Genomic DNA, 12,166 nt, shown 5'->3' on the forward strand with positions numbered 1-12,166 from the left:
CGAATACCAAGGCAGATTGCCTATGCTTGCATACAGAGCAGGAACTCGCCAGTACCTAACACCATACCGAATAATGTTTTTCTACTCTGCTTCTATGCCTGTGTATGAAATCAGTGCTGAAAACTGCGCCTCAGCCATGACGAAAGCCACAACCATGTCACCGATGATGTATCTTCAGCTCGGGCTATATAGCCAATTACTGCGCTTCCCCTCCAGGCTGACTGACTGAGATGGCGTACCGACAACAGCAACACCCACAGTCTCCTCCTAAAGTTATGATCCTACGATTGCAAAAGCCTTCCGGTTCCGCTCCCGCGTTGATTGAATGTTCGTGAATCACAATTCTATTTTTCGATGATGAAGCCGGCAACGTATGATAGCTGTCAAGTATGCGCTGGCCTTTGGGACCTGTTCATGAGCGACACTCGTAATCACAGGAAGCTACCTCATTGTTATGGATCTTCAGATAAATCCTGTCCTGGCCATGATGCATTTTCTCAGTACATCATGAAACTCTTCCCTGAATATATTGATGGCCCCTACCTTAGGAGAATGCGGCCCGATGGACCTGTGGGTGTGAAGCTTCTTTTAATAGGCCCAGACCCAGAAAATTGGTTTGCTATATGTGAGCCCCCAGAGGGGAGTCAACTGTCTTGCTATGGGCGTATTCTTGACCCAGGCTGGATTGACGTTGAATTGATTAAAGGATGGATAAAAGACTGCATCACATTTCATGAGGATACTTGTGCCAACCCAGTAGGAGTGCCTCCGGTATCTCCCCAATGGCTCATCGATGTACAGGATGCTTGCATCATTCCTGGTGGAGGGATTCCCGACTATGTAGCTTTAAGTTACAGGTGGGGTGCTTCTAAAGGTCTTCGAAGAGGGGAAGGAAGCCTTGACATAAAGGCACTTCGAAAACCTGGAGCGTTGGCAGAAGCCCAAATCGTCCAGATATTACCACCAACCATCGCGGACGCATTGCAGCTGGTTGATGCGATCGGTGAAAGGTACCTTTGGGTTGATGCCATATGCATTGATCAGAGTGACGAGGCGCACCTTAATCACCAACTTGAGATCATGGGAGCCATCGCTACGGACGGAGACTCAACCAGTGGTATCAAAGGCCTCAAAGGAATATCCACTGCCCGCGACCTACAGCAGGATATTATTCCGCTTTTCGAGCACTTCAAGATCGTTCGGACTTTACCTTGCGACTTTCGAAATGTACCGGTCCTGACTGAAGATGAACACTTCCTAGGATACTTTAGACGGGGCTGGACACACCAAGAATTCCACTTATCGAAGAGACGTCTTATATTCTATAAGAAGCAGATCTTTTGGCAGTGCACCTGCGCAAATTGGTCTGAGGACTTGATTCAAGAAATGACGAAATTCTCTAAGTTTCAATATCATAGAGGCATAAGTCTTCAAGATTCATCCTTGTTGAAAGGTATCCCGAATCTAGACAACTTGTCTCGGATTCTTGCAGACTATAACTCAAGAGAACACTCTTACCCAGAAGACGCCCTGCCAGGAATTATGGGTCTCCTCTCCATCCTCAGTAGGACTTTTGAGGGAGGCTTTTTATGTGGTCTTCCAGAGACTTGTTTCGACGCCGCATTAATGTGGAGAGTTGGTGGACCTCGTAGGCCAACGCGAAGACGTATAGCTTCGAAAAAGAGTTCCACAGTATCTCTGTTGCCGTCCTGGTCATGGGTTGGTTGGCAAACCCCTAGCCTACTCATGGCTCCAAATGAGAATCTCGCAATGCTTGGACTCGAAGCTTGCAGAACTATACCCATAACTCAATGGTTTACGCACGACTCCCCTCATTCGGATTCGAAACGGCCTATAGAGTCAAAATGGTTCAGCTTTCGAAAGAGTATGGAGATTTCGCCTGCTTCTTTGCCATCCGGATGGTGGCGGTACGAAGATGGGACACGGGATGGACTCCCCTCTAATGTGGTAAACAAATTAGGGTATAACCCAAGATACTTTTATTGTCACAAAGAGATCGCTGGGATTAAATATGTAAGTTCAACGGTCTTTATCCGCAATGGACCTCTCATTGCCAAAGTTATTGCGAAGTCTTCTAAGTTGGGCTTGTATTCCCCGGCTTTCACTCTCAGAAGTTAAAATTCTATATTCCCAAATTCTTGGTGACCTAACAATGAGATAAGAAGACTTACATAACAGATTTTAGTACCTACCATTTCCCATTAGTACGAATTACAAAGACCAAATACCATGGAGTCCACGCCAGACTCCATTCATATCCTGCAAAACCAAACGAGGTTGGTTTAAAGCACGAAGAGAAGGGTTATATGATCCTTTGAACACAGAGTTTATGTTGTCGTCAAGTGATGGTTTTGATGACTGCGGGCGTCTTGAATCTCACACAGCAATAGACACATTGCTAGCTGCAACCGCGAGTGGACAGTTAACCGTAGAGCTTGTTGCCATTTGTTCTCAGATTTTGATAAGTTTCCACATGTTCATGGATTTGGACTGGCATAAAGTCTATGGCGTTCTTTGGGTTGAATGGGTTGATGGTGTCGCTTACCGAAGAGGCTCTGGCGTTGTTTATAAAGAGGCATGGGAAGCACATGACCTAGAGGATGTTGACTTGATCCTTGGCTAGTAGTAGTAGTTAACAACCAATGCTAACTTCCACTAGGATAAGATAAGTAAAGCATAGTGACTTGAAAATAGAACGGGTGCTAGTTTGCTAGTAGTGGCCCAAATCTTAGAATGTCGCCGTTACTGAGTACTTACTCTCCAATGACACATATGGCGAGCTTAGCAGCGAAGCTGAATCAGAAAAGTAATATCCTACACACTCGAACAATGAAGCCACAACAAATCTTCATTAACACCCACGAATGCAGGTTCCAACGGCGACGAAGGCGGCGCTGATTACCATCGGTGTTAGTTCAATCGTGCCACCGATGACTTATACGTGTTCAGCAACTCTTCTGCCGCAACAAATCAAAGAGCTCGAAATATAGTATGTGACGGTGACGTAAGACCACCCACTAGGAGACTGAACCGATTCTCGTACAGGGGATCCCGGCTTCGCCTTATGAGGGTGGCTTACTTTAGGCCCAACGCTCTGCGAACGGACGTCGTATGCCGGCGCGTCGATATGCAAGGTACAGGAGCTTACACTACACGACTATAGGTAAGCCATACATACAGCTTCATTTACATCTCTCGCTCTTTCTCCGACGTCGCAACGAGTTTCTTCATGACGCGTACTACCAGACACACTCGCAGGCATACATACATACATACATATAACCGACGTGTGCGGAGTCTGTGAAACGTCTTGATAAACCTCCAATTCAGCTCTTCCGTCATTCCCGCTCTCTACCGCGCCCTAACTCCCGCGTAAGGCAGAAGATCAGATCATAGGCAAACGAAAACTCAACCGGCTGATCCGAATCCCTACTTATCGATGAAAAGATCACAGACCCGCAGAAAAGGCCTATGAATAGTAACAACCGTATTCGATAAGTAAACAAGCTTAAAGAGCAGGTATGAAAATGCGACGACTTGATCTCAGCTCAGTCTCCGAGCTCCGAGCAATGGACAGAGTAGATACGAGCCATGATAGGAGAAACATCACGGAAGACAATAAGTTTTATTTCCTAGATTACGCCGAGGATGGGACATCCTTGTTATGTTTATCTCCTAGCGCGTTTCTTTATTTATTCATTCTTTACCGGGTTCGCGGGGGAGGAAACGATTTCGCATCCGAGGTGGGACAGCTGTACCCTGGCGGTGGATCGAGATTAGGGGTTTGATAGAGAGAAGCTTATTTCCAACTTTCCAGCCTAAGTAAGGATCGCGAGATTCCTAATACACTGGGCAGTGGAAAACGGCGAGAAAGGTAGAAAACAAAGGAGATATGCAAAGACAGAAATGCCATAATTCTCTAATGTGCGTCCTATGAATATATATTCACCATCACGTAAAGAACCCGGTAAGACGTACAAACCAGCGAGCGCTGCTACAAAGTCCGAAAACACATACACACACTATTTTCTTCATCACATGATGAATGCAAACACTCGGCTGCAAGATACACGATATGACACTACCGAGCCAATCGAGCGAAACGCCGAAGCGAATGCACCATTCGGCACCTGGGTTGCACGCTGACGCCGATCATATTGCTGCACGGGCAATCACCGACATGACCAAAGAGATCGAAGGAGCATTCTCGTCTCGCAGCATCTTGCCCTCGCAAATCCGTTTCGCCCGGCCAGTCGGTATGTCGGCGGGAAGCGAGCGAGCATGACTACTTACGCAGGGAGGAATCCAGAACAACACCACGGATAGGGCGGCGCCGACGGAGGAGTGTCTATCTACCTATGGTATACGATGATGGATCAGGTATTTAAGAGTTGTGTTTGACTTGCGTCGCTTCGAGATGTCGTGTGATTTGTCCATCAGCTCGACAGGAAGATGGTCGCGACGATGCCTTCGCTTTCAACTCTCGTGACGGTCGTGTCAACTTTGGTTGCTGGGATTTCTGCTTTGAGTGCTCATATCCACGATGCTACCTTCATTCCAGATGTTGTGCTCAGAGTATCGAGACAGGACATCAGCGTTGCTGGGATTGTACGATACAGCACCTTAGTCAACGGCTCGATGCCGGCGCCTGAGTTGAGAATTCCGGAAAACCAGGTTGTGTGGATTCGAGTACATAACGACGTCGACGATGCAAATGCCACGATCGTAAGTAAACCATCTGCCTTGTCTCACAGTGCACGCAGGATTCGGAGACTGACTGATACGCATGATTAACAGCATTGGCACGGGATAACAGAGGCTGCCTATCCGTTCTCAGATGGCACACCTCTCGCTAGTCAATGGCCTATCCCGCCGCATCACTTCTTCGATTATGAGTTGAAGGCAGATGTTGGGACAGCAGGCACTTACTTCTACCATGCCCACGTCGGCTTCCAAGCCATCTCAGCAACCGGCCCTTTGATCGTGGAAAACGCCGAGCCACCTCCATACGACTACGATGGCGAGCGCATCGTGTTCATCCAAGAGCTCTTCAACCGCACAGACGAGGAGGTCGAAGAGGGTCTAGTCTCAACTCCGATACGCTGGCCCGGCGAGCCCCAGAGCTGGCTGATCAACGGCAAGGGGATATCCGATTACGGCATCGTTGATCCCTCTACGGTGTTGCTAGACGTCATCAACGTCGAGCCGGAGAAGACTTATCGATTCCGCTATATCGGTGCGCATTCTCTATCGTACGCGTCGTTTGCGTTCGAGAACCATACCGACCTCGAAGTCATCGAAGCAGATGGCCACTATACGAAGCCGTACCCCGTCGAGTTCCTGCAGCTCGGGGCGGGCCAACGATTCAGCACGCTGGTGAAGACGAAGACATGTGCTGAGCTCCAGGCATTCGGCAAGCTGGATTTCTACTTCCAGATTGAAAGCCGAGACCGTACGGCTGTAGTAAGGAACTACGCGGTCCTCCGATACGACGGGAGCAAATGCGACCCCATCTTAAGCGGCAACGGCACCCACGTGTCCACCAAATCCAACCCCGCAAACGTGCCCATCGCCCTGCCGCCAACCGTCAACGGCTATCTCGATTATGTGCTGGCTCCCCTCGAAGCGAACGACTTCCCCACAGCAGCCGAAGTCACCCGTCGAATCGTCATCGACGTTCAGCAGATCGTAGACGCGTGGATCGAGTGGCGGGACAACAACGTGAGCTGGACCGAGGACGCCAAAGACCCGCTAGAGCACGCCACGCCGCCCGTGCCATACCTCGTGGCGCTGTATCTGAACGAGACGGCCTACATCCCGAATTACCCAATGGCTATCGCCAACGGGGGCCTCGATCCCAGGACAAAGTCATACCCCGCCAAGCTGGGCGAGGTTCTCGAGATTGTGCTCCAGAACGTCGGCACGCGCACCTACGATGGTTCTCCCGGCGGAGGCCTGGACACCCATCCTTGGCATATGCACGGGAAGCACTATTACGATATCGGGGCTGGCGAGGGGGCGTACGACCCGGCTGTAGCGGAGGCGAAGCTCCAAGGGACAACGCCCATCCAGAGAGACACCACCATGCTCTTCAGGTATGATGCGACGACGGGGGTCGGCGAGGTGCACGGATGGAGGGCCTGGCGACTCCGAGTCGAAGATGCAGGAGTGTGGATGGCGCATTGCCACATCCTGCAGCACATGGTGCAGGGCATGCAGACGCCCTTCGTCTTTGGCGACATGAAGGACATTGTCACCGTCGGGATTCCAGAAGTCCAAGGCTATCTGACGTACGGTGGCGATGTATACGGCAATAGCAGCCATGCGCCGACGGTGATCCATTTCGACGAGTCCGATTGAACCGCTGAATCTGCTGTGCCTGGCAAACATATGAGCCTGCCTACCCCAACGCCCCCGTCCACAACACGAACCCCGTGCTGTCATCTTTTCATGTGATCTCAAATGTACACTATACGCGCCTTCATATAAATATATAGAAATTGTAAATTACAGTATATCAATTCACCGAGGCTTGCAGGCGTGTGCTGACCGCCGACTGTTTTAGATAGATACTGGCCCCATCACTGACATTCACACATAATCCATTTATCGTAGGTACAGCGCAAGGCAAACTTCGTTATCCATAGGCTGGTTTGCAACTTGCTCTTTTAGGCAGCGTGGCTTATCATTTGGAGTAGGTAGCGAGGCAGTATTTGGCGGCTAGGCAAATCGATGACCCCCCCCCCGCTTCGCCTTACCGAACGAAACTCATGATAAAAGCTTCGAGAGAAGTCCTACATATCGCCTAAATCTTGAATAATGCTTCTAATTTAAATCAGGATATCACTTGATTAGCAAATATGACCAAAACAAGGCCCGCGCGCTGTTCAATCCTCGATATATATGAGTGGGACATTGGTAAGTATCATGTTGTGGATAGGGCCGCGGTTTGTCAGCTGTTATTGACAAAGTTGACAGGTCCAGGTTGGAGTCAGAGAACAGTCGACTTACACGAGATTCTATCGCACGATTCAAAGGAAGATGGAGTCACCGCATCTCCTAGGCCCGCTATCTGCATCATGTCAGACATATCGTGTCCCGAGCAGAGAACAGCACCTCACTAACCATCCTACAGCTTCGCCAGTGCGAATATCATCCGAAAATGTGAGCTTTGTCGGGGCCATTTCATCGACAAGTTTAAGATGCCGAAGGTGTGGTGGTCCGATTACAGTAAGAAATCGAACGGCTATTTTGGCTGTCAACGCAGCCGCAGCCCTAATGGTCAAGAGTCATTTGGTACGTTACGTTCACTCTCCTATTATAATCATGTCTATGTACGTGACTAAAGGTGCTCTAGACACATGGACATATTTCGAGATAAAGAAACTTGAACCAACTGCTATTTATAGCTGGTACAAGCTGAATATATTTGTACGGTGGGATGGGGAAAGTCATCAGACTGTTGTTCTCGCCTTCGATACCCCTTATGACATCGCGCAAAGCTTCCGGGATCTACTCGTAGCTCCTGATCCCCGTGATCTTCACTCTCCATTCTGGTTTTATCCTCATTTGCTGAGCGAGGTAGCTCGACATCAAGAAGCTGCAGTATGGGCAATTCGCAACCAAGTGAGAGAAGTCGAAAAACAGACCCTCCCTCTAGGTAGGCCAAACCCCGACTATAGAAATTTACACGATATAGCGCGCCACGCCCTTCACGTTTCTGAGACACTGGAAGTCGCTGTCAAGACGATAAAGAGCATGCTGGATCGGCATAGGGACCTGTGGCCATCACTCTCTGACTTCGATGCGGAACAAGGCATCCATTCCCAGCTTCAGTTCTTTGAAAGCTACATCAGCAGCTTGAGTTCCCGGTCGGCGTCTAACGAGAAACGTATGCTCAACGAGATTCAACTCGCCTTTAACACTGTCGCTCAGCATGATGCCAGCACGTCCGTTAAGATCGGCCTTGCCACACAAGCGGACAGTCTCACCATGAAATCAATCGCCCTCGTTACGCTTACATTTCTCCCGCCCACTTTCGTGTCTGCTATCTTTAGCATGTCCTTTTTCGATAACAGCACCGAGTCGGGATGGGTCCTTTCTGAAAAATTCTGGATATACTGGGTTTTCGCAATCCCAACAACACTCTTCACAGTGGCCGCCTGGTATTTCTTACAGAAGAAGTATAGTGCCCCAGCGCCGTTAAGGGAAGAGAAATTCCATGCTCTCAATATTTCGATATCGCCCAACCAATCCTTCGCCTAATCCTGAAGAAATGAGGTATGCTCAATCCCAACCGTCAGAACCTCAGGCTGCGACTATCCCATAGCAATTAATTAGCCCAACTCTCGCATCAAATTGGGAGTAGGTAACACGGTGCCTCTTACCCATTGATTACGACTCGTCTACACAGCTGGCATTGGCAGGCTTTGTCATTACCAGCAGCCATATCCTCCCGACAAGCTGTGTCGCATGTCTTGTCGGCTTACGCATTGCAATATTGAGTATGCAGAACTTCACCGGTGTAGTACTGCTCTCGAATGCTTTGCAACTTTTGGGAAATGCGGCTTGAGGCGAGTATATGTGCTGGCCAAGCCGAAAGAGCCGAAACCACAAGGTGCTGTTTTGTTATACCAGCCGAAGCGTGAATGCCAGTTCTACCAATGTAGCTGCCTTAACTGCTGATATAATTGATGGAAACCAGGGGTCATATATTAGAGTCTTCAAGACCTGAAGACTTCAACTATAAAATTCCACGTAGTTGATTGCCAAGGTGTCGTGCCCCTATTGTCGCATGCATCAATCCGAGCGCCGCGACTGATAAGTCTTGTGAATGCTTCTTTATTTTCGAGTCCAGCAGCTATGTGTAATGGTGTTCTACCATCTTTGTCAAATACGTTGACCTTAGCGCCGTGATTGAGAAGCTGTATAAATGCTTCCTCTTTCAGTAGATTAGGATAAATTCTACCACCTGTGTCAAATACGCTGATCTCAGTGTCGCGATTGAGAAGCTTTTTAAACGCTGCCCTTTTGAGTTCGTTGAAACAAGTTGTATCTGATAGTGTTTCATCGACGGTATTACTATCGAGCGTGTTGACCGCCTGGCCTCTCCACGCTTTGGTAACTTTATGTAATGGTGTCTGGCCATTATTGTCGACTGCGTTAATCTGGGCGCCTCTATCAAGCAAAAGCTGTATCATGCCAATATGCCGCCCTTGCTCAACAGCTATATGCAAGGGGGTCTGGCCACTATCGTCGCCTGCATTAACCTGGGCGCCTCTATCAAGCAAAAACTGTACCGTTTTGACATGCCCTAGTTGAGCAGCTACATGCAAGGGCGTCTGGCCATTATTATCAGCTGTATTGATTTGAACGCCTTTGTCCAAGAGCAACTCGACTATTGCCATTGTTGCTTCATACGCCACTGCCGCAGCGAAATGTAACGGCGTTGCACCGTTCCTGTCAGTAATATCAACACCGCTACCTTTATCGAGGAGTAATTTAACTATCTCGCCGGTCCCAAGTCTTGCAGCACTAAACAGCGGTGTAACACCGAACTCGTTTCGAATATGGATATCGGCACCCCTATCAAGCAGTAGCTGCACTATGTTGCAGTATACATCCTCACTCCGCTCCGTCCAACATAGCGTTGGGCTCTCAACAGCATCGAATAAAGGTGTTCGACCGTTCCGATCTTGTTCGTTGGCATTAGCACCCCTATCAAGTAATGTCTGGAGCAAGTCTTTGTGAGCTGCCTTTGAGGCTAGCTCTAGTGGTGTATAACCAAAGAAATAAAAGCGTTCTAGTGAGGGAGGTAGTTGCGGAACATTGTCAGTAGCTAGTTGACGGGTCTCTGACTAGGAAAGAGAGTAAGTTTTTGTTATAGCAGCACTTCGGGACAGGATATAGCGATATTATTTACCTTGAAATTTCCGATTTCGCAACAATTAACAGGACTTTGCCAAGTCACTAGATAGGCAAGATCTTCGCACAATTCGAAACTGGGCTTATCATAATCGAAACATAACTCGGACAAACGTGCCCAGGTTCCAAAGTCAAATGATTCGAGCAAGCAGTGCTGCGAGAAGCCAGTCGCAGCACGGCTAGAGTGATATGCAACGGATTTTACGGCGGTTTTAGCGAATGGAAATCTTTTGACAAAATCCTCAAACTCAGTGTGATAGAAATCCCGAAATCTTTTGACAAAATCTCTGAACTCGGAGCAATAGGAATCCTGAAGTCTTTCAAGAGCTACCTTAACATCTGATTCCCTCGCTCGGAGATAAGTATAGCAACATTGTGCCAGCTTATTATGACTGTAGGTTGGAAAGTCGAATTCAAGTTCAGACCAGATCTCATTAGTGCCCCCATCTTTGAGGAGAAAGTCTCGTACAGATTCATGGATAAATTGAACTTTAGGGGTCAGTGTCTTAATAACCTCGGCGAGTCCCTTTGAGGAGGCCACGACGTATCGTTCCATATCTTCTTCTGTGACTTCCTTGGGATCCCATTCGCCCAGTTCACTTTGTCCATAGTCGAGTCCGGCTAGCATTGCATAATAATACTCTTGTGGTACTAAAGCGTATTTGGCAAATAGAATCCACTGGATTGACAGCCGAAACTCATCCATGTTTTCGCTGTCCCTCTTCAACATGTCTTTGAACAGTTCTTTTAGAGTAGGAGGGATTGTACCGAGCCTCTCTCTTACTGCGAATATCCGACCGCGCCGGTATTCCTTATTCAAGATATTGACGACGAGGACAATCCACAAAAATACGCCGGCTGATTTATCAAGAATTTTGTCTCTGATATCTTTCGTATTCTTCGAACCAATAGTAAGCTTATCGTTGACATACTCTTTGAGGTCCTGGTTATGGTCTGGTTGATTTTCCAACGTCAATGTTATGCCGTCTTTGATAGATATGGAAGGATAGTGTCGGCTTGACAGGCAGATAAAGAGCGTCACGTTGGTTTCTAAAGCGAAATCGCTGAGGGTCTCAAAGTATTTGACCATCTCGTCAACATCGCCTTCTCTACACTCATCAAGGGCATCGACGAAGCACGTCAGCTCTTGTTGGCCAAAATGGCTTATTGAGTGGGATAACAGCGCCTGGAGTATACCAGTATCCCACTTGATGGAGCCCGGCTTGATTGTACGAAGGAGGGAGTGATGTTCAAACACATGTTCTTGTTGAAAACTCGGCAGTTGTTGAAGTACCTGAAGCAATAGAGAACGGTACATCCCATCGAGTGATTTCTCTAAACCGTCTCCTCTTGCGTTGAAAAAGAAAGAAATGGTATTGGATTTTCCTTTCATCTTCGTATAGATGAACTTCATCAGCGTTGATTTGCCGGCGCCTGGTTTCCCCCGAATCCTGGGAGTTCAAGATATGTTAGCCGAGAACTGAAATGATTTTACCATGGAGCTGACTAGACGCTCAAAGAGGAGTAGATAATGCACTCACTGCCAATAAGGGTGTTATGACTTACCATAGAAAGCCACCTTAACCGCTGGAGTCATGATTTTCCATTTTCGGAAGTATCTCAACTCTAAAAACATATTTCGGGAGTCTGTTTCGGGAGTAATATATCTCATTCAATATAAAGCAATATATTACCTAATTAACTAACGCTATTTAGCTTTATCAACTAAAGTGTATAAATGGCGGGCCCATAATAGCTTTTAAAGGCTTAGTAAAATTAGCTTTATAGCAGGGGCAGGATTAAAGCTCCCATTCTATATACGATTCTAGCTCTATATCCAGGTTTAACTTATACCGCTTAACTAAGTTTTCTAATTTGTTTTTAAAGTATAATACTTATATATACCTTTAAAGATTTCTATTTTATATAAAGGATTTTAAATATTTATTATAAGTAAATGGTTTTTTTTTAAGGTATATAGCTTATATATAATTTTAAAAATTTTTATTTAATATAAAGGATTTTAAATATCTATTATAAATAAATGTTTTTTTCTTAAGGTATATACCTTATATATACCTTTAAAAATTTTAATTTTATATAAAGGATTTTAAATATTTATTATAAATAAATAGTTTTTTTTTAAGGTATATAATTTATATATATATTTAAAGATTATAATTTTATAAAAAGGATATTTATATATTATAATCTTTATAAA

The 12,166-nt window shown here is 46.7% G+C and overlaps 4 protein-coding genes across 4 annotated transcripts; 3 read left to right on the forward strand and 1 right to left on the reverse strand.

Annotated features, from left to right (window-relative positions):
- Window positions 1–231: 231 nt before the first annotated feature.
- F5B22DRAFT_368573 (heterokaryon incompatibility protein-domain-containing protein) lies at window positions 232–2,741 on the forward strand. Its single transcript, XM_047971137.1, has 2 exons — window positions 232–2,034; window positions 2,207–2,741. The coding sequence occupies exons 1-2, from the start codon at window positions 355–357 to the stop codon at window positions 2,642–2,644; spliced, it is 2,118 nt and encodes a 705-aa protein (XP_047828219.1). The 5' UTR covers window positions 232–354; the 3' UTR covers window positions 2,645–2,741.
- Window positions 2,742–4,485: 1,744 nt separating this feature from the next.
- F5B22DRAFT_649302 (Cupredoxin) lies at window positions 4,486–6,381 on the forward strand (the record flags this gene model as incomplete). Its single annotated transcript, XM_047979154.1, has 2 exons — window positions 4,486–4,746; window positions 4,819–6,381. The coding sequence occupies 2 exons, from the start codon at window positions 4,486–4,488 to the stop codon at window positions 6,379–6,381; spliced, it is 1,824 nt and encodes a 607-aa protein (XP_047828220.1).
- Window positions 6,382–6,502: 121 nt separating this feature from the next.
- F5B22DRAFT_368605 (uncharacterized protein) lies at window positions 6,503–8,390 on the forward strand. Its single transcript, XM_047971139.1, has 4 exons — window positions 6,503–6,939; window positions 7,000–7,102; window positions 7,157–7,317; window positions 7,379–8,390. The coding sequence occupies exons 1-4, from the start codon at window positions 6,882–6,884 to the stop codon at window positions 8,284–8,286; spliced, it is 1,230 nt and encodes a 409-aa protein (XP_047828221.1). The 5' UTR covers window positions 6,503–6,881; the 3' UTR covers window positions 8,287–8,390.
- A 906-nt stretch (window positions 8,391–9,296) lies between these two features.
- F5B22DRAFT_618216 (uncharacterized protein) lies at window positions 9,297–11,419 on the reverse strand. The gene has a single exon (XM_047975674.1). It carries the CDS (start codon window positions 11,357–11,359, stop codon window positions 9,902–9,904), a length of 1,458 nt encoding a protein of 485 aa, XP_047828222.1. The 5' UTR covers window positions 11,360–11,419; the 3' UTR covers window positions 9,297–9,901.
- Window positions 11,420–12,166: the final 747 nt, after the last annotated feature.

The sequence above is a fragment of the Xylaria bambusicola genome (genome assembly GCF_022495145.1).
Source record: "Xylaria bambusicola strain CBS 139988 unplaced genomic scaffold F5B22scaffold_41, whole genome shotgun sequence".
NCBI classification, from domain to species: domain Eukaryota; kingdom Fungi; phylum Ascomycota; class Sordariomycetes; order Xylariales; family Xylariaceae; genus Xylaria; species Xylaria bambusicola.